The sequence below is a fragment of the Euprymna scolopes genome, chromosome 43 (assembly GCF_053919585.1).
Source record: "Euprymna scolopes isolate OS-2025 chromosome 43, ASM5391958v1, whole genome shotgun sequence".
Taxonomy (NCBI): Eukaryota; Metazoa; Mollusca; class Cephalopoda; order Sepiida; family Sepiolidae; genus Euprymna; species Euprymna scolopes.
Genome location: NC_136524.1, coordinates 12669439 through 12692053, shown reverse-complemented (window position 1 = coordinate 12692053; position 22615 = coordinate 12669439). Strand labels below are relative to the sequence as shown.

General features: G+C 33.4%; 1 protein-coding gene across 7 annotated transcripts in view; it reads left to right on the top strand.

Moving 5' to 3' along the window:
- LOC145268193 (uncharacterized) overlaps positions 1–22615 on the top strand; it is a 175863-nt gene that overhangs the window by 45533 nt on the left and 107715 nt on the right. For 5 of the 7 annotated variants that reach the window (XM_080123435.1, XM_080123437.1, XM_080123432.1 and 2 more), the window contains exons 2-5: positions 972–1095; positions 6576–6644; positions 10670–10785; positions 19609–19679. In XM_080123435.1, the coding sequence (XP_079979561.1) occupies positions 972–1095; positions 6576–6644; positions 10670–10785; positions 19609–19679 (380 nt within the window). The remainder of the gene's footprint in view (positions 1–971; positions 1096–6575; positions 6645–10669; positions 10786–19608; positions 19680–22615) is intronic. The other 2 variants (XM_080123433.1, XM_080123436.1) reach the window with 1 other exon arrangement.

The window sequence follows — 22615 nt, the reverse complement described above, 5'->3', positions numbered from 1 at the left end:
AAATACATAACAATTCAAAACACTTGTTTCATAAAAGAATTACTTCCTAAACCCTCTCATATATATACAATCTTTTAACTTTTTTTTACGAAAATTGATTGTTCACTAATTAAACATTTTTCAAATTATTTTCAATGTTTGCTGTTTTTTTTGTATTTTTTTTTTCACTAGAAAATCATAATCCAAGTTGATTTGTTTTATTTCTCTGAAAATGTTAATCTTGTCCTGAAGGTTTCAAACAATTTGTTTGAAGTCTTGAAAAACAATCTTGTTTTATCAAAGAATGACTCTGTGTTTCCATCTGTCTCATATCGCACACTTAATATCTCTCTGCATCTGGGATGCTGTGTGTTCTATAGGAGGGGCCAATACAACCCATCTTGCTTGAATGTTGCTTCAGTTACAAATAATTAATAAATGAAATCATCATATTTGGTTTAACATGTGTTTAAGAAATTGAATTCTAAGATTAGCTATCTCTAGCTGGATCTTTATCATTCCTTCTCTCAAATCTAATCTTATTTCTACTTCTATGGTTCCCTTGGATGTTCCCTATGAACTTCAACTGTTCTACATCTACTAACCCAAGAACTCATCCATTCTTTTAATGAGACCATGCCCTCAAAGTCCTACAGATATCTTCCTATACTGTCCAGATTTAATCTTTCTTTGAAGTCCTCAGATTTAAGCTTGTTATTACTGCTCACATTATTCATACATCATATCATTATCTCCATGTAACACATATCCTCAACCCTTACTGTTCAAGTTTCACTTTCATGCATCACACTCGCATACATATGCCTGATAGACTGTTCCGTTGATGTACAAATGATAATTTAGGTCTGCACAAAATAAATTTGTTTTGTCTGCTTTATACACAAAATTATCCTTGTATATACAGTGACTGTACTAGTATTGTTGTGAACTTTTCATTTTCACAGTTACTTTCTTTTTTTCTTTCTCTCTAGGCAACTCTTTTATAAGTCGAAGGTTAATTTGTGATTGTCTTGACAATGCATTGCCAAAAATGCCAGTGTTATATTCTACCGAAATAATAAAATACAAAGATTTATATGGAGACTTGTTTGAAGGGTAAGGTCAGAAACATTTTTCTTTATTTTTGATATACTGTTACTTTTTTTTCCTTCTTATGAATTAAGTAGATTTTTTTATTGAATTATGTAAGCAATATCAGGTTTAAATCAAGTACTCTACAGATTGTTGACACTATTTGTTTACAAGATGTCTAGGAACAAATAATGGTGGTTTCAATTTTTACAATTCTTTTTTATAAATTTATTCATCAAATTTGGATGAGTTTGTATTGATGTCTTGTTCTGTTGATTTCATTCACTGAACCTGCCTCTCACTTTGAACATGCAACATGTCTTCTTCATCATGGTTTCCCAAAGGTCTTTATGAGCTTAGCTTTTTAGTTCATCATTTCATCATATCCTATATAAAGTCGAAGGGGTTGCAGTCAATGTGGCAGATCTAACTCTTCTATCTCATGGCAGAATGCTTAAACATACAACCTACTTGGTTGATCCAAGTTTCCACTACTTTGCTCTAAATGTGAATGTACCTATTAATATATCATTTAAATTGAATACATTATCAATGATTTGAATTTCAGCAATGAATGTAGGCAATCTGATGGCATTAGATTGTTAATCAAGCGTTTTTGTTTTTTCTGGTGTCTTGTAGATGAATTCTGAATGTTCAGAATTGTCTATAAAAAACCTGCAAAAAATAGAATGGAAATATTGTCTCAGTTTTCATAATAACCAAAACAGAAACAAATGTGCATATAATTAACTGAAAATTGTCAAGTACTCTCTCGTATATTATTCCAGTTTAAAGATATTCAAAGGTAAAAATCAATTAATTTTATGAGGTTTCTATAGTAGTGCTCAATAAAAAAGAGCAAGATATACTTTTATTTATATTCAGATAAACATTTTACATGGTCACTGCACAAACTGACTAAAACATCATGTCTGTGTAGTGACCATGTAAGTAAAATGTTTATCTGAATATGAATAAAAGTAATATATATATATATATATATATATATATATATCTCATGAAATACATTCTTCAGATGCCTTAAGGAAGATCTTTCATGATGCACTGTCCTTCATTCCCTATTTTGAAAGACTGAAGAACACTACTTTTTTGCAATGTCGACACAGCAACTCCGACCTGACTCCAAACATGTCAAATCATCTTCAAAGCTGTCGACAGTGCAATAAAATAGTGTTCTTACAATCTTTGGCTTTACGTTTATCAACATATCAGCCTAATAAGTTTTTTATCTGATGATGCCTTTTAAATGCTGAATCTTTTGATTCCTTTCTGACCTTTTCTAGCAACTTTCTGCTAATGCTGAGGAAGTTTGAGATCTCCTTATTTGTCTTTCGGTAATGGATTCCAAGGAGAAATATGTGTCTTTCCACAAATACAGTCAGTGTTTTAAAATTGCCTACTATCCTCCTCCCCCTCCCCAAAAAAAAAAAGAATCATTGTTTTTATAAAGACAATACTAACAATATGGCAAAACGATAAAGGTGATGCTCTTCTGAGGTTGAAGATTCACTCCTCAGTGCTGCGGGCGATACTAAGAATATAATTCTGAATTTGACTTTGACTTTCACCCAGCTATGGTTGATGGAACGAGAGCATACTACTCCCATGGATTAAAGGTGTTTCATTTATTCAGATTCTAGAGTTCAACAAAATGCATCAGAAGTTACATTGTTCAAAAAGTTGTAAGGATAATATCCAAGATGAAAACAGTAGTTTGAATAATCTAATTAAAAGATTGACCTTTCATGTATTTCACTCCTCCCCTTTCTTTTAGTTTGTTTCTTTAGAGAAAACTTTTAATAGTGCCAAGAGATATTGTCTGGTTGACTGTGCATAAATTCAGGGCCAGCAGATAGTTAGTGAAGGTTGTTTAAGCAGCATACAGACATGCTTGCTATGTTAGAATTAACATCATATTTAGTGACACTTTTAATGTTAAAGTATATCAGGGTTCTGTCACGACTAATATAAATAGAAGACCTAGATACTGAAAAATTATGTTATGCCTGACGTACAGGCAAGCAAAAATCTGTTAAACAATTTGACTGTCGATGACCTTTTTACAAAAAGAATTAGAAAAATGTAAAAATGCATTGAAAAAGATAAACATGATTTATACTAAAACTGAATCTATGCAATAAAAGAAAAATGAAAACTAATTTAAAAGGAAAAGTTGTGTGCTTTTTTGCAAAATAACATTCTGTAAACAAAAATTTAATTATTTTATGGGTTTTAAAAGCTAAAATTCATTTATTTACTTAAAAAAGCATATCTGAGAAAATTGACAACGTCCTATCTGCTTATCCTTCAGCTAATATTCATGCCTGTGGAGACTTTAATGTTCACAATGTGGAATGGTTAACTCACTCAAACAAGACCGATGATGAGAGGAGGTTCTGTCATGATTTCTCCATTGCTTATGACCTCACTCAGATTGTTCACGAACCCACCTGTGTGCCTGAAACTGACGGCCAGTATGCAAGTTTCCTAGACCTTTTTCTCTCAACTTTCCCTGAATTGTATTCAGCTTCCTTTCTGTCTCCACTTGGATCTTCCGACCACTCTGTTGTATCAGTTAAGATAAAAATGAAATGTAATATATCGATACTCTATGGTTGACTGGGATAGCTTCTGTACATTTATATCAGATCTACCTCTGCTTTCCATGTTTAAAAAGGATGTGTCCTCTATAGTATCAGGATTGACAGAATCGTTAATTGTAGATATAGACCGTTTCATACCCTTGAGAAAATTCCAGCAAAAACCTAACAGCCAGCCGTGGTTCTCTTCAGAATGTGCTGCTGCCATTGCGCACAGAAATCACCTTTTCCATTGCTTCCAACGTAATAGATGTAATGAGACTAAAGCCACTTCCAGGACTGCCAGCAACCACTGTAAAAAAGTAATAAAGAACGCAAGAGAGTTGTATGCTCAGTCCGTCAAGTCCAAAGTAGCTGAGCAGCAGCTTGGTTCCCACCAGTTTTAGCAAATAGCAAACAGAATCCTGAACAGAAACGTGTGCTCTATCCCAATTATCATCAATGGACCTGAGGTAATCTTGTTAGCATCAGACAAAGCCAAACGCTTTGCCAAGAATTTTGCAGCTAATTCTACCCTTGGTGACCAAGGCCGCCAACCCCCAATATTTCCTCCTGTATCAGAAAACATGCTATGTGATATACAAATATCTGTATGTGATGTTGCCAGCTAATCAAAAACCTTGATTCCAGTAAAGCAACCGGCTCTGACAGTATTCCAATTATAGTACTCAAAAAACTTCAACCAGAACTAGCACCCATACTTACAAAACTGTTTAAACGTTGTCTTAAGGAGAATTGCTTGCCATCACTGGAAAATCTCATCAGTATGCCCTGTATTTAAGCTTCTGGGCTTGACCTTTACTCCTAATCTTAAATGGAACACATACATTAAATCCGTTGTGGGAGGTGATAGATAGCAAATATAAATGCAGTAGTTTGAGCAAGTGCAACCTGGAAGCACATATAGGGTAAGTTAGGATCTTCTCTGGAGATGTCTCTACCACATGGGAAGCCATCTTTTATATAGGCACATATTCCATGCCCACGATCTTGGGGGTCATATTTGGAAGTTAAATTGGAGTATCCTTTAATTATGAACTCATCTAGGGAAATAGTCTGTCCAATGCCAGTTTCTCTTGGAAATATGTCTGATTTAGTCTCCTGTAATTGGGCTTCAACCTCTGGAAGGTTAGAACATAGACCCCCTGATGTTAGAGAAGGAGACATGGTAGTGGGGGTCTAGGTTAGAAGTTGGAGATTCGGGTTTAATCATGTATTTTTTATTGAAACTTTTCATGAAGTTTTGGGATTTGTGGGCTAGTTCAACAGACTTGCTTGAAGCAGGGCAGAGAGGGAAAGTAAGAGAGAAATGAAAAAATATTTTTTTTTTTTTGTAGCACATGATAAGATAAAACCATAACAATTACCCACTAATATGGCATCGAGAGGCCCCACCAGAAGTTACTGCATGGTCCAGAATCCATTCACCAAATGGCAATACAGCAGCCCCAGTACTTTGCACCTGCTGATAGGACAGCCTCCTTAGTAGTTAATCCAAGGTTCGGGTCCCTGAGTATCAGGCGGATAACGTCAGCCCAGATAAAATGTTTACCTCCAGCACCCTTACTAGTGACATGGCTACAAGGATAGACATAGAAACAGAAAATTTCCGACATCTCTGGCAACTGTTCACGCAAAATACTGCCAACCTAAAATATAGCTGATTTTTGTATATTTTGAATTTTACTCCTATTTGCTTTACCTTTTTACATAGCAAATATTTTGAAAAAATACTTTTTCAGTAGAGTTGCTGTTAAAAATTCAATAAGATAGTGCCTCTTAAATTGGCTAAAATTATGTATTTAAATACAATATTCTTTTCCAGGTCGCAATCTTAAAAATTACAACTAAGTAGCAAATTCTGTTACCCATTCTCTTTTCTCCTTTAATAGACTGAGAGGAACCTATCGCTATTCTTTACACAAAAAAGCCAATTGACTTTTTCTTTTTTTTTTTTTCATTTTTTTTTTTTTTTCTTACAAAGGAGTCACCACTTATCAAGCCCCGGAGGCCACTCGAGGATAAGGGTTAATGAGTGTACAGTAGTCAATGGGACAATATTGTAGCAATCATTAGTAGTGGAAACTTTATACAATATATAATCTTTTATTTTTTAAAAGAAATGTAGAAAATGCATTATAGACGTGTTCTCGGCAGCTCCGTAACTCCTATTTTCCCTCTAATCCTCATTTACAATAAGTGGTGTTTCTTTCAAAGAAAGAGAAAAAGTTGTATAGAGTAACCTAGGGTAATTGCATATTTTTTGCTTTGTTGAATTCTGGTTCTTGGATAAGGCATATCAACACTTGAAATAGCTAACACAAGATTACAGTCAGTTCAGTTATTTCACAACAGGTTTTTACTTAAAAAAACAAATATTGGGTATATATGAAAATGGGGTAATTTCATACCTTCTGTTTGACAATTACATAATGTGGGAAACATCAATATATTAAGATAGAAATAAAGTCAACCAGTAAACTAGTCATTTATTTAACAACATAGAATAGACATAGACATGAATGGAAAAGAGAAAGGTACAGAGAGACTGTTCAACTCCATCATCTCCGACGGAAGACAAACTGCACAAGCCTTAGATTATAACACAAGATAAATATTCAAAAATGTTTCTTTTGAGTTTGGAAGGAACTCATTGAAGGTTACCATCACTGTCTGAGTAATTAATGTTTCTGTGATGTTAGCGTCTGATTAGGTGTCAGCATGTGGCTCTCCAGCACATACTTTTCGCCTCCTCATACCGGTATTCTGAACCTTTCTTTCTGTTCCTCGACCCCGCCCTCTAGACGCTTTTTTTTTTTTTTTTTTCAGCTGAAGTAAGACTTTCTCCATATTTCCCTTTGTTGGCATCATTTTTTCTTTCAGGCCTAGCCAGCATGGGTGTCAACTTCTTCACTGGACTTGGAGTCATTGTAGATATTTGAAGAAGCAAAGGTGGGTCATCTGTTGATGAGGAAGGCACATCTGCACTTGATATTGAAACAGAAAGATGCTAGTGGGGGTTCAGGTCGATCAAACAGTTCTGCAGAGTCATACACAGAGGTTGGTATTTGTGTGGGATCCCATGGCATTACCTCATACCTTTTGAACCCTGCCTTGATGTTGTCTGCTCAGAAGATATAAGAACTTGAGGAGATTTGGAAAAAGTTTGCCAGACGGTAACAAAATAAAGAATAATGACAAATTTACTAGTAGGAAATGGCAGGAGAGGCTAAAATATGTGAAAGGAAAGCATATTTTATGTTAAACATCTATTAGTTTGTGTGCTGGAATCCTTTGGGAAATTCGATACCCCAGTGGTATGCAATTTCTCCAAGCACATGGTCATGGTTTTTATACATAACTCACTCCCTTATCCTTGAGTGGCCTCTGGGCCTCGATAAGTGGTGACTCCATTGTAAAAAAATTTTTTAAATTCATTTATAAATAAAAATCATGTGTGAATTAGTAATTAAATATACTCTTAACTAATATAAAAAAAAAACTTCACAGTATTTTCTTGGTAAAAAAAAGCTCCCTTTTAATCGCATGTGTCCAAATGTAAAATAATTTATCTTTTTGAAAATAACAGTCATTTTTGGATTAGTTTTTTAAATCCTTCAGCAATTTCTTTGAGAATTAAAACAGAAAATAACCATACCAGGAGTTTGTGGCCATTGAACTTTATTCTATGATAGCAGGTCAGATGACTTTTAGTGACACGGCCTTCTATTTACATCTGAGTTTGTTGCTTTTCATGTGTGTCTTGTGTTGTTCAAGGAGTTTTGTACAGAGGTACTGCATGCTGATGATTTAGTGTTTGCCCATGAAACAATGGAAGGCCTATTTGTTAAGTTAAGACTTGGAGGAATGCTATGGAAAGTAAAGGTCTGAGAGTGAATATTACCAAGATCAAAGTGATGATGGTTGTAGTGTTGGAAAGTCACCATAAAGTGAAAAGAATTACAGGTAGGCTGAGAGATAACCAGTTTCTGTGCAAGAAGTGTAAACAAATTAATGGAGATAAATGAGAGCACAGATGTGGAGGAAGTATATTGGGATAATGAGTTTTGTCCAGTTTTGTTAACTTTGGAAATCTTTCAGCCTACCTATAATTCCACTGCATTTCTAGTGTATCACCCAATGCTAATAAGTATTACAAAAAAAAGACCGCATTGCTCCCAACTCTTTTTCTTCCGAGCAAGGACACTTTCCAATTTATGGTGACTTTTCAATATTACAACTATTGATCATCACTTTAGTCTTGGTAATATTCATCGAGGTATAGATGGAGCTTAGGAAATTTCTACGATCACTAACAAGAAAATGATGTTACTTCTGTCAACCAAGGGAAGAATCTATCAGGTATGAAAGTGAAATCTGGTCAGTGAGGGTTGAGAACATGAGAAAGAGAATAGAGAAAAATTATATAAGAATGATACAATGGATGTGTAAAAAATCAGAGGAAGATTAAATTAGGATGTTTGGTCTGATACTTTACATGCTAGAAATAGACTAGCATTTTGAAATTCCATACAACTTTCCAAGTTTGACTAGAAAGTTTCCAAGTTCAAGAAGATGCACCTGAAGAAGGTTGGTGATTACATTGGTCGAAATCTAATGAATAACAAATCAGCTGATTGTAATTCAAAGTTTATTAGCAGTACACATGAAAAAATTAAAAATGCTTTAAATATCTCGATAACGGTATACATAAAGCTTCATAATCTTTAAAAAAAAATTTTAAATCTGACCCAAACTAAACAAGTTATGAGTTTTTGTGTCTTGCATTTTTGGATATTTTTCTTTTTCATATGCGTTTCATTTTGTCAGAAGTTTCTGATAACATCAAGCTACTTTAGAAAAAGTAACATTTTATATTCATGCCTACTGTCCCTATAAAATTGAAATTGCTATAGTTTTATTTCATATTTAATCGCTGGGTAAAGTCATACTAAAAAAGTTATATATAAGTTAGACATGAAGAAATCTTGAAATTGCTTAAAATATTTCAACAACACTATACATAGAGCTTTATAATCTAAGAATCTTTTGGAATTTTTAGAATCTGACAAAAAATAAAGTTATGACTTCTTGTGCCTCGTACATATTGATATTTTTCTCTTAAAGATCATGTGTGTTTCATATTTGTTACACTGTTTTTCCAGTAAAAATGTTTAAAACACAAGAAGTAATAAGATTTGCCATGTAAATGTATTTTTGTGCAAGGAATCAGAATATGTCACTGAAAATCTCCAGAAATTAATGCTTTCCAGGTAATCTGCAGTAAATGCACATAAATATGTTGCTATATCATAAAAATTGCCATGCATGTATTAACAAAATGAAATCGGAGAACTCAGTTTCATTTATAATGTATTTTTTGTACAAAAAAAACTGAAACCTAATACTAGGACTGTTAAAAAATGAATATATTGCAAGATATCTTTGGTATTATTGTAGATTAACATCTGCTAAATCATCCCCACCTGCCTCCCCAGAATGTGATTCGCCCTTCTTTAATTATATATGAGCACACTGAAAAACTTGGCAGAAATGAACAAACATAAAGTTAATATAAAAAGTTAATGTAGAATGATCTCCAATTTCAAGGCCATTCTCACATTTTAGGGCAGTTAACCAATGTTTTCTATGAGAAATAAATCTAGTGCGTGTGTTTTTATCTGATCATGTGTGGCTTTAAAAGGGTCTGTGTGGGAGTAGGGGCCTGCTCCTCAGGCATTACGTTAGTGGTAAGGCATGTGAACAACCTGAAAACATGGCAGGAACAAAAACAATTATTTTAGAGTGGAGGATTAGTTTCACATATAAATTTAATATGAAATAATTTCCTATTTCCAGGCCATTTTAGTGTTTCAGAGTAGTTAATTTGTTTTTCTATGAGACAAATACTGTTTTGAGGGGGCGCAGGCTCTTTTATTTTATTTATTATTTTTTGTTTTTTAAATGATTGTGTAGTTTTAAGATGATTTGTACAATAGGGTTTTACCACTCATATTTAGGGTTAGTTGTTGAGTTGATAGAGTTTTTGTTTTGTAGTGGGTGTCATTCAAATTTAAGGTTAAAGAAGTTTTTTTTGTTTTTTGTGGGGGTGTCACTCAGATTTAAGGTTAATTAAGGGAAGGCATTTTTAGGTGTCTTGTCACTCTGAGCTAGATTTAGTGGTAGGGTAATATTTTGTAAACTTGTAAATTAGTACATAAAAAAAAATCAAAGGAATCATAGTGTTAACTGCTTTAAAGGTAAGAATGGCCAGTAAATGGGCCATCATTATGCATTAAATTTATGTGAACTGATCCCCCTCTACTCTGAATTCTAAATTATTTTTGTTGCTATATTTTTTCCATCAAATTTTTTAGGGTATTTGCACATAATTGTATAAAAACGCCAAAATCTTATTTAGTTTTTTTTTTTATTGATGGCTAGAAACTTATTTATTTCTACAATTAAATTTCAAAAATATATTTTTGCTAAACTCGGGTTTAGCAAAGCCTGTATTTCTTTATAAAAGAATTAGAAACCATATTGTAAACAAAGTGTTTTTTTCTTTTTTTTTTTCAAAGTAATCACATACACATAGTTCCTAAAAATGATTTCAAATTAAATAACCGACAGCTGCTTTTGATTAGTCAAATTGTTTATTTTCACTTAAAGCGGTTAATATTTCTTTTCAGATAGAGTAATTCAAAATTGCTGCTACAAAGATGAAAAACAATACAATTATAACTTTAATGTGTAAAAAGAGGATAAAGTGCTTTCCTTACTAGTTGACGAATGAAAAATATTCAGAAAAAAAGTTTCGTAAACGTCATGTTGATTATCGTATTTTTTAAAGAGAATAACAAAAAAAATGAATGTATCAGTTTATCAGTCTGATAATAAGTGAGAATGATATTTTTTCTAATTGATTTCCAAATTTCATGACAAAATTCCTTATATTTTTTATTTTTATTTTTTAGATATGTTGAAGACTTATGTGAAAAATATACATCCTATATTCCCTACAATCTTTACATATTTAATAATCACCGCAAACTTGATAAATTGTCAATGGTAGACAAAAGGGATATTGTAAGTAAGTATATTTTTTCCTTTACTTTTTATCATGATAGTTTAGCAGTTGCATAATTACAGTCTTCTTTTGCACTTGCATGTTCTCATTTGTGAAGTGATTGGTATGTTGTTTGGCCAAAACAATTTTGTGCAGGATAGCATTTCCATCCACTCTTTTTACATTTTTCATAAAAAGTCAGACTTTGCATGTCACTTGACAATACTATATTTTCTTCCTCGCCTTTCTTCGGGACAGGTGAGAGGCAAGATAAAAATTCCTTTTGCAATGTCACTGTAACAAGATGTTATATCTTTCTCTTCATCTTTATAGTTTTGCTAGATGACATGAAATTCATGAATTCAATTTTATTTCTATTGGATATATACATAGGCTGACTCAACCTTTACATTTTTGTTTTCATAACTATTTCTCAGCCATTCTTTGGGTTGCTGAAACTGAATAAAATTGATTGACTTTGTTTTGTAGCAAACAAGAAAAGTACGATGGATACAGGCACATCAACCCTACTACAAAATGACAATCCAATATCTTCTCACACCCTTCCTACAATAGTTTTAGGTTTTTCTTCTTTTTTTTTCGTTGTTTTCTTTGTATGTATGACAGTCTATAATATCTGATAAAATTAGCATTTATTCAGAGTATGACTATGTTCTCATGATTGAATAGAACAATTTACAGAAGAAATGTGGATACATGGATTTTGTTATAATCAATAATCTAATACAATACTATACTGTTTAAAAAGGAAGTGTCAGATCTGACCGAATGATTAATTGTAGGCATAGACCAATTCATACCATCTAAAAAATTCCAACAAAAACCTAACAGCCAGCCATGGTTCTCCCCAGAATGTGCTGCTGCTATCACGCACAGAAATCACTTTTTCCATAGCTACCAACGTAATAGATGCACTGAGACTAAAGCTGCTTTCAGGACTGCCAGCAACCACTGTAAAAGAGTAATAAAAAATGCAAGAGAGCTATATGCCCAGTCTGTTAAATCCAAGATCAGCAGCTTGATTCCCACCAATTTTGGCAAATAACAAATAGGATCCTGAACAGAAGTGTGCGTTCTATCCCAACCATTATCAATGGACCAGAGGTCATCTCGTCAGCATCAGACAAGGCCAAACTATTTGCAAAGAACTTTGCAGCTAATTCTACCCGATGCGACGAAGGCCATCAACTCCCCATATTTCCTCCTATAACACAGAACACGCTAGGTAACATACAAATATCTGTGCATGAGGTCGCCAAGCTAATCAAGAACCTTGATTCCAGTAAAGCAACTGGCCCTGACGGCATCCCAGAACTTGCTCCCATACTTACGAAACTGTTTAAGTGCTGCCTTAAGGAGAAGTGCTTTCCGACTCCCTGGAAGACCTCATCAGTTTGCCCTGTATTTTGAATGTGAATTCAGGTGATAAGTCATCTCCCTCTCAGTACAGACCAATAAGTCTCCTGTGTGTTATGAGTAAATTGCTGGAATCCATATTAAATAGAGAAATAGTCAACCACCTCAGCAGAAATAACCTTCTTAGTGACACACAATATGGTTTCCGCTCTGCAAGATCTACCGCAGATGTGCTGGCGGTTATATCTCACAGGATTAGTGAATCTCTTGACAAAGGCATCCTTTCTAAGGCAATTGCTCTTGACATATCAAAGGCCTTCGACAAGGTATGACATAAGGGTCTCCTTCACAAGATTTCCAGCTGCGGTATAACTGGAAATGTTTACTCAATCATTAAATCATTTCTCTCCGATAGGCTCATAAGAGTAGTGGTCGATGGACAAAAATCAGAGGTCTGCAGTATTAATGCTGGAGTCCCTCAGGAGTCGATCATCGGGCCCAACTCTCTTCCTGATCTACATCAATGACCTCCCTAAACATATACTTAAATCATTTGTTGACATCTATGCTGATGACACAACCATCTATGGCAACACATCAAAGGCTGTAAATGACAAAGTTCTCTCTGATTCTCTCTCCTCTGATCTCGAGCGCGTGGTTCAGTGGGGGAAGACGTGGCTGGTTACCTTTAAGGCATCTAAAACCAAACTCCTATCCTTACATCATCAACGCTCTGATCCCCATCTGGCATCAATTGGGATGGATGGCTCTTGTCTGGGAGAGGCCCCGTGTTTTGACAAGCTTCTGGGTTTGACCTTTACTCCTGATCTGAAATGGAACACGTACATCAAGTCTGTTGCCAAGGTCGCTGGAAAGATGGTGGGATCCTTCTACCGCTCCAGAAGATATCTCACTACTGATGCAATTCTCTATCTATATAAAAGCCAAGTACATCCAAGGATGGAATACTGCTGCCATATCTGGGCAGGAGCTGCTAAAAACAGCCTATCCTGCCTTGACAGAGTACAAAATAGACTTCGTGGCTTAGTGGGGGATGCCCTTTTCTCTACCCTGCAACCTCTTTCCCACAGAAGAGACGTTGCGAGCCTATCCTTGTTTTATTGTTATTTCCATGGCAGGTGCTTGTCTGAACTCCAATCTCTGGTCCCACCTCGCCAATCTTTCACGAAAAATACCCGTCTAGCCGAATCCACTGTGAAAAATTTCCCCCACTCTTTATCTGTGCCTAAATCAAAACATGGATTCCATGAGCAAAGCTTCTTTCTTAGAACTGCACGCCTGTGGAACTCTGTTCCGTCTGCCTGCTTCCCACCTGACTACAGCTTGGATGTGTTCAAGTCCAACGTTAACAAATTCCTAATGAACCGCCCTCTTAAGTAAACACTTCATCAAATCTCCACACTAACGTAATGTACTTGCAATAACCCTTATCCCTGAGTGGCTTCCGGGCCTTGATAAGTGGTGACCACTGTGTAAAAAAAAAAAAAAGGAAGAAAAAAAAAAGGAAAAGTTTGTTTTAGCTTGAGCGTGGAAGATGTGTGTGCAGCATTTAATACATGCTTTTATGTAGATTAAAAATTCAACTCCATTTGAACTTTCCATCAAAGATGAAGTGGATATTGTCTCACTACACATGTTTTTTGTTTTTTTTTATCAATTCATTAGCATGTGCATTATCATCATGAACCAATCATCAGCTATGGCCAAATAGCTCCATTGCTTTGTGGATGGCTTAGCAAATGCTAAGCAAGTAAACCTTGACAAAAATTTAGTTTTTAAGCTTTGATAGGCATATGGTGAAGCATTGCAACACTTTTCTGGCATCTCCTGCAGCTGTACTGACTTTGACTGTATTGGCCTTTCCATCAGAATTTGTCCATTATGCCAAGAGGGAAACCCTGGTAACTGGCAAACATACAGTAGAACCTTTGGATACTATGTTCCTAGGATACGGTTTTTCAGGTTATGATATGGAATGCAATATTTTTCCGGACCCTCATTACAGTATTTGCCCCTCCATAGGGGGTTATTTATAATTTTATTTGATTATATACATGCGTATTGTATTGCTATTTACTGTATTTTGTTACTAATTTTTAATATCTACTGTATAAAATTTTGCTAAGGCCTCATGGCGATTTCACCTTACGATCCCAACCCCAGAACGGATTAATGCCATATCTCGGGATTCTACTGTATTTTCTTTTTATGATTTGCCAATTGCTTTCTTTTGGAGTTCCTCCTCTCTTTTACACACAACTGGTAGCTGCTTCTACCTTCTGTCACCAGCCTGTATTTGTTGTATTCAGCAAGAAAGAAAAAGGAAGCTGTTGTTTGCAAAGAGTTATGCTCTCCCTACCATCTTTTTTGTCTGCTTATGCACTGACTGCAAAGAAAAAGAACAGCATAAGAAAGTTGATGCACGTACAAACTTTATATCATTATATTCAGAATAATACCTCAAAACAAATATGTGCTTCATTATATTGTTCATGGAGATGGGAAAAAAAACAAGAAACTAAACATTGCCTGAGATTTATCTCCACACATGGTCAGTTTTTAATGTAATGTAATCCAGCTTCTCAAAAAAGAGACATTCTGAATTGGGACAAAAATTTTAATTACTTCAATTCTGAAGGATTTCATTAAAAATATAGTTAGTTCATTATTTTTTCACTTTGAAAACTTGAACAAAAACTATTTTTTAAGTTGTCAGATGCAGAATAAAAGTTCAATCTAATTAAATGTAAACAAAAAAATGATTAATATGAAAGCATTTTCTAATTTTGAAAATATAATGCAAACTTATATGCAGTTATAGGGAAATTAACATTCACTAACAACCAGTTGAATTTAATAAAACAAAGTTTTAAAGAAATTATCACAGTTATCAAGTGTTTACATATTATACATAAAAAATAATTCTAAAACTACTATCTGTATGAGACTGAATGCTAACTTTATCCATTTCAAAACATTTTTAGGTAACTTTAATTGGTTAAATCGCATACTGTGAAATCTAAAAAGTATCCAATCAAATTTAATCGTACATATTGTAATCAGAATATAATGTATGAAATATAAAAACGAAAAAGTTTCCCTTTCTGATTCGTTAGTTATAGACATTTATTTTTTCATTTTTAACATAAAGGCACATGAATTAGCATGATTGGAATGCTTATTTTCTGTTTCCATCCATATAATTATTTTAAAAATTGGACCACGAATAAGAAAAATATCTTATTTAAACACATTACATACACTAATACCCAACAAAAAGATGTAAGTGACTTTTAATGCTAGGATACAAGCACTTTAAGATTAAGCATATATCACTTACCAAATGTAATACTTTATTATAACTATTATTGCTTTCTGGCAATGTAATGTTTGTATCTCTTTCTCTCCCTAATAATATTCTGATGAGAAATTATATTGATGATAACAATAGTCTGAAGAAATTTTATTATCAAACTTTTAAACATGTTAAATGGCACCTGAATGAAATATATATATATATATATATATATATATATATATATATATATATATATATATATATACTTAGTGTGTCAGGAAGCAATGAAAAGAAACCACGTATAGTGCGAAGGTAAGAGCACACAAATATTTATTTAAAAAACTATATATACATATTCCAAAGATGAACCAGTTCAATACAATGAGTGAATATGAATTTGGAATATGTATATATAGTTTTGTGGTACTCTTGCATAATTTGACCCGAATTCTCGTGAATTCCCGTCAAGCATGGATCGAGCGAGACCAGCAATCATCGGTGTCAGCCAAGCGTTGTTAAAATATTGAAACGCTAACTCGACTTTTTATTTTATTTTATTTTTTTTTTCTGTTATGTTTTTAGTCAGTTTTAAGGTGATGTTAAGGGGGTGGGGGTGACTTTTATTTTTCTGATTAGTTATTTATTTATTTATTACTTTTAATCGAATTTTTGGGAGTTTGATTAGCTAATGAAAAGCGCTATCTAAATAGAAGCAGACGACATTCGAATTGGAAGAAAGCGACTAAACCAACAAAAAAATAGAAAAGCTGACAAACAAATATATTTTCAAACTCACCAAACAGAAAAATGACACGCAAGAAAATAAATCTATACATGTTAGAAAAAGAAATGAAAACATCGATGCAGACAATCTCATATTGCCAGAAGGAATTGCTGTCCCCAAAAATGAGGTGTAACAATTGTAAACACAAATGTTTACTTAAAAAGATTGTGTGTAAAGGATGGTTTCTCCTGGAGATGTACAAATGGACAGTGCAACCAAAAGAATTTGACTGAACAAGTCTTGAAAATAAAACAAAAATAAAAAGAAATCAAAACAAAAACTTGTACTTACACCTAACAATTATACAGTTAAAAAATCTTTTCTTGGAGAAAAAAAAACAAACTTTCTGTTGATAAATATTTTGCAAAAAAAAAAAAGAAAATTAAATGAAATAGACATATTTTAATTTTTCAAGGTTTTTTTTTATTATTTTTCATTATTTGCATTCTATTTATTTATTTATTTTTGTTTTTTTTTTTCATTAGTCTGCGTCTGTTACGACGCTCGGCTGACACCGATAATTGCCGGTCTCGCCCAATCCATGCTTGATGGGAATTCACGAGAATTCAGGTCAAATTATGCAAAAGTACCAGTTTCTTAAATATATATATATATATACTTAGATATATTTTGGGGAAAAGGATTCCAGTAGAGTGCTCTATTATAAGGAAAAAAATTCCAAAAATAAGAGTGTATTATTTATATTTTTATTTTTAGAAAATTTAGTTGAGATAAGTCATCAGTATCATCGATTTCAAACTTGATAATAGGGAACTGTTTTAGGTCCCCATATCAAGTTCTCTTCAGCTGATATTCATTTGTTTATAACCGGAAGTGGAAATATATGCATACATAACAAGATCTCATGCAAACTTCGTTTTTTTAAAAGCTTTAAATTTTAACTGATAAAATTTTTAAAAATTGTTATGGACGCCAAAAAAAAAAAAAGAAAAGGAAGAAGAAAAAAAAATGAGGACTTGAGCGTTTCTGTTATTTATAATTTAAGTATATCTGAGCTATTTATCACGTCATCTATGAGAAAATATGATTTATTAAATTCATTCATTTAAAAGTTTTAAGCTTAAATATATCAGATTTAAGTTGTTTTTTTTTAAATCGATCAGGCCTTTATAAAGTTATCTCCCTTAGACTAGTTTAGAAATTAAGCTAAGCTAAAAACAATTTCGTTTAAAACCGGAAAAAATTTAAATTAATGAATTTAATAAACCATATTTTTCATACATGACGCCATAAATAGCTCACATATATTAGAATTATAAATAACAAAAACACTTAAGTATATGCAAGGCTTCTCTTTTCTTTTTTCTTCTTCCTTTTTTTTTTTGCTTTTTCTTTGGCATCCAGAATATTAAATGGACAATTTTTAAAATTTAATCATTTGAAATTTAAGGTTGTAAAAAAACGAGATTTGTGCGATATCTTGTAATGCATGTGTATATTTCCACTTCCGGTTATAAACAGATGAAATACATCGGCTGAAGAGAGCTTGATATGGAGGACCTAAAACGGTTCCCTATTATCAGGTTTGAAATCTATGGTATCGATAATTTTTTTTATCTACGATGGAGTCACCACTTATCAAGGCCCGGAGACCACTTGAGGATAAGGGTTAATAAGTAGTGGAAACTTGTTAAATTGGATTACTTAATAGGACTGTTGAACAAGAATTTGTTTACGTTGGATTTGAAGACAACCAAATTGTAGTCAGCTGGAAAGCAAGCAAACAGAAGAGAGTTCCACAGGTGTGCAGTTCTAAGAAAGAAGCTTTGTTCATGAAATCTACATTTTGGTTTAGGCAAAGATAAAGAGTGGGGGAAATTATTGATAGTGGTTTCAGCTAAACGAGTGTTTTTCATGAAAGTTTGGCAAAGGGGACCATCGGTTGGAGCACAGACGAGCACTTGCCATGAAAATAATAAAGCAGAAACAAGCTTGCAACATTTCTTCTGTGGGAAAGAGGTTGCAGGGAAGAGAAAAGGCATCCCCCACTAAGCCACGAAGTCTATTTTGAATTGCCAAGACAGAATAAGGTTTTTCCTACCCAGATGTGGCAACAGTACTCCTTGGACGTACCTGGCTTTTATATAATAGGTAGAGAATGCATCAGCAGTGAGCTATCTAGTGGAGCACCAGGATTCCACCATTTTTCCAGCAATCTTGGCAACAGATACATATTCCATTTCAGATCAGGTGTAAAGGTCATATCCAGAAATTTGTCAAAATATGGAGCCTTCCCAAGACAAGAGCCATTTATTTCAATTGATGCCAGATGGGGATCCGAGAGTTGATGATGTAAAGATAGAAGCTTGATTTTAGATGTGTTAAAATTAACCAGCCACCTCTTTCTGTTACGTTATACTAACATGAAACGTATGCACCCATCTAAACGAGTGTATTATACGTTTCGTGTTTTTTGTGACGTGTCCTTAATGTGTTACTAATTTCTTTAGTGGTTCTTCACTTTCTGAATCGTGCTCATCTGTTTATGTTGTTTGTGTGTGTGTGTATATATATATATATTATGATACACATTATATGTTTCATGATCGTCTAAATTTATGTGTGTGTGTGTGTGATATATTCTACATACCTTATATTCACTGATCCATCTAGAATTCATCTTTTTGGGATGGCTGAAACCTGTTGGACGAAAGACATCCACTCCAAGACAATAATTGGTTTTAGTTTTTTTATTCATTTTCCCAGATGTCGACGCAGATGAACATGGAAAGTGAGTTCCTTCATTGATGTAAATCAGGAAGAGAGTTGGGGCCAGGATGGACCCCTGAGACTCCAGCATTAATATTGTGAGTTTCTGATTTCTGCCCATCAACCACAATTATGAACTTATCAGAGATAAATGATTTAATAATTGAGAAGACATTTCCAGCATAACTGGAGATCTTGTGAAGTAGGCCTTTATGGCATACCCTATCAAAGGCCTATGTCAAGTGCAATTACCCTAGAAAGGAAGCCTCTGTCTAGAGACTTGCTAATCCTATGAGATATAACCGTTAACACATCTGCTGTAGATCTAGCAGAATGGAAACCATACTGCATGTCTGATTTTGCTGAGGTGGTTGACTACTTCTCTATTTAACAGATTCCAGTAACTTACTCATGATGTACAGGAGACTTATTGGTTTGTACTGAGAGGAAGATGACTGATCACCTGAATTCTTTATTGCATCTAAGTTTTCTGAAAATAAAAATATATATATTTTGCATATGTTATACATAAAAAATAAGATAAATATTTCATCTTTCTATATATTTTCTCCAACACTAAAATATATCTTTGGGGTTTTAATTGTTTTTTTAATGATGGATTTTTTTTTTTTTTCAGTTAGGAATGTACTTCAGAAAAAGTTCTTGCGTTTTAGCAGAAATGACATTCAACAAATTGGAATTTTTGTGGTAAGCATTTCTCTGAAAAAAAATTGAAAATGTTATATCTCATAATTAAAGGTGATTATTGAATTTTTCAATAGTCATTACAAATATAATGTATTTATTGGCTTGTATATAATATTAAATCTATCAAAATGTTTAATTTAAAGCCATATTGCAGTACAGCGGACAAATCGATATTTTATCCTCACTAGTTAACTTTTATTTTTTATCTTTCCATCATGTTCATTAAAATAGAAAACCAGTTTTTGACTCTGTTTTTTATTTTTTTCATTGCTTTATCTAATAATATTTTTCAGATGGTAGCCATATTTGTCATCAGAAGAAAACTAAAATTTAAGATGAACACCATAATAAATGTGTAAATTAATAAATTGGGAGTGTGCAAATCAATAGCAATTGTCTGATATGACGATTTTCACTGCATTGATCAAAGCTGATTGCTTTCTGGACATCCCCCACAGGAAAGCCGAGGAACTGCCTTCACTCCATCAGTTTCAGGCGAACAATCATGTGACAGAACGGAATAGCGTGAATTTTATAAAAGTCAATCAAAATAAATCTAGACACGACGTCCCTTCACAAATCATAGATATTATGATCTGAGGGTATATAAACAGTTCCAAGAAATAGTACCCCCCCTCTCTCCTAGATAACCCTTGTGAAAAAGCCTTTGCTGGATATACAAAAATGCGCATGCTGCTTTTTCCTTTTATATATATAGAAGACTAGTGGGAGTACCCAGCGTTCCCCGAGTGTTTGTAGATGAAAAGAAAAAAGTGTTAGTAAGGAGGGAGGCTCGAACCCGTGACGAACCCAAAGGCGGAAAAGAAAGTGAAAGAAAATATAACATTTTACCGGTACGCTACGAGGCCATAGGAATTGGAAAGTGTTGAAATTTACCCGACAGAAAAAAAGCCTTTGCTGGACATACAAAAATGCATGTGGCCGTTTTGTGTTTTATATATATATATATATATATATATATATATATATATATATATATATATAAAAGTTTTTGTGCTACCAGCATCTGTGTAAAATTGCCTTTTTATCCCTTTTAATAATATTGACTATTCAAACTAGAACAACTTTTTTTTTTTTAATAATAGGTTGGTATGAATTTATACAAGACCAACTTTCTGTTTAGCCATCAAAGTATTCATTTGACTCCAATAGATAGAACTGTTTTTTCTACCATTCACCTTAATTAAATTATTTTTTCTAAATTGTTCATAATAATAACTATCAAATTTAAGTATTGCTCACCTCTACAAAAACTTTTTCTTTTAATAGATTATTTACTGAAATCAACAATAAATTAAAGGTGAACTAGAGGTTTTAATACTACTTGAAAAAAATTTTATGCTGTTGCATAATCTAAAGTTAAAGAGGAGAAAGAGGAGATATTTATTGGGATCCTCAAATATTCCCAAATAATGCCAGGACACAGGTCCTGCTAGTACTGAATAAATTTTGAATACTTTTGATAATTATTATTGATTATAGTCATTGGTTATTACTCTCACTTTTCTTCCCAATTTTGATAAACGGCTAACTCACATTCAACTATCAAAAGAGTGGGAGGGAACAGAAAGCAAATAATAAAGAAATAAAAACCTCTGTCTAAAACCAAAACAGATTGCAGTTTATGCAGTTAATAGCATCAGCATTTCTTTATTACTCTGCTGGCTCAGTCAGTTGGTTTGCCATATTTACTGACAGAGCTTATAAGTTCAAATTTCACCTGGATCATAATTATTTTTGCTTTGTTCCAAGATGAATTTAAACATTTCATATTATATTACACAGATTGGTTAGTTTTACTTTAATTTTTTTCTGTATTCTACAAAGATTAGAAACTTGAGCAATGTCGAGTATTCCTGCTAGTTGATTATAATTAATAGATTTCAAGTGATAGTTGTTCATAGTATTTTAGTCTTCATGAATGAATACTCAATTTAATAAATACCAAACCTTACTTGTATTATTTTGATTATTCAACTACAATAGTTACAAAAAGTCAACAATTAACAAACAAAACTAAAAATGAAAGAGAAAAAACATGGACTTACTAACGTTCAGTGTTAAATTATTAAGAGTTCTAAATCCATTCAAAGTAGTTTCTCTTAATTTGTACTAGTGCACTCACCTTAGATGTTATTCTAGCAATGTTTTGGCCACTGTAATATTTGACCTCCTTCAAGTATGATTTGTCAAACTTTAGAATCTGTACAAGATTTTTAGTTAAACCCTTTAATCCACAGTAGTAACTTATTTTTGTTACACTAGCCATGACCGAGTAGACATTGTAAATAATTTGTAATTGTATTTTTAGTACTTGCCCACACTAAAGAGTAAACCTTCAACCTTCAAAAGATATGCATACATAGTAATAGTAATCTATAATAAGTGATGATCTATAGTGATAAGAAATTGTAAGACTGCACATCTAAAAATAAGAATAGATTTAAAAATAAGAATGGATTTAAAAATAAGAATGGATTTAAAAATAAGAATGGGTTTAAAAATAAGAATGGGTTTAAAAATTTTTTTTTTTTTTATAATTACATTTTCACCCCAAACAAGGCAAATTGCCACTTTGGTGTAGGGGGCTACTATCAGGGACAACAACTACCGGGGTACTATGTAAGGATTTGGGCAGCAAGATGTCAGTTCACGTTACACTTGAACTTCTGCACGTCAATACTGTTGGGGAAGCAGGGACCCGGAATGGGATTCCAAAGTCTGGCGGTTCTGGGGAAGAAACTATTGGAGTAGAAAGATCTTTTACATCTAGGGATCTCTACAGTGTGGGGGTGGGATTTAGCAGCCTGTCGGGTTTGTTGAGGGTGCTCACGTCATGGGGGCGCAAGTGCTTGCAGTTCATCAGAGCATTCACTACTAAAATACTTGTAGAGCAGGCAGAGGGATGCAACATT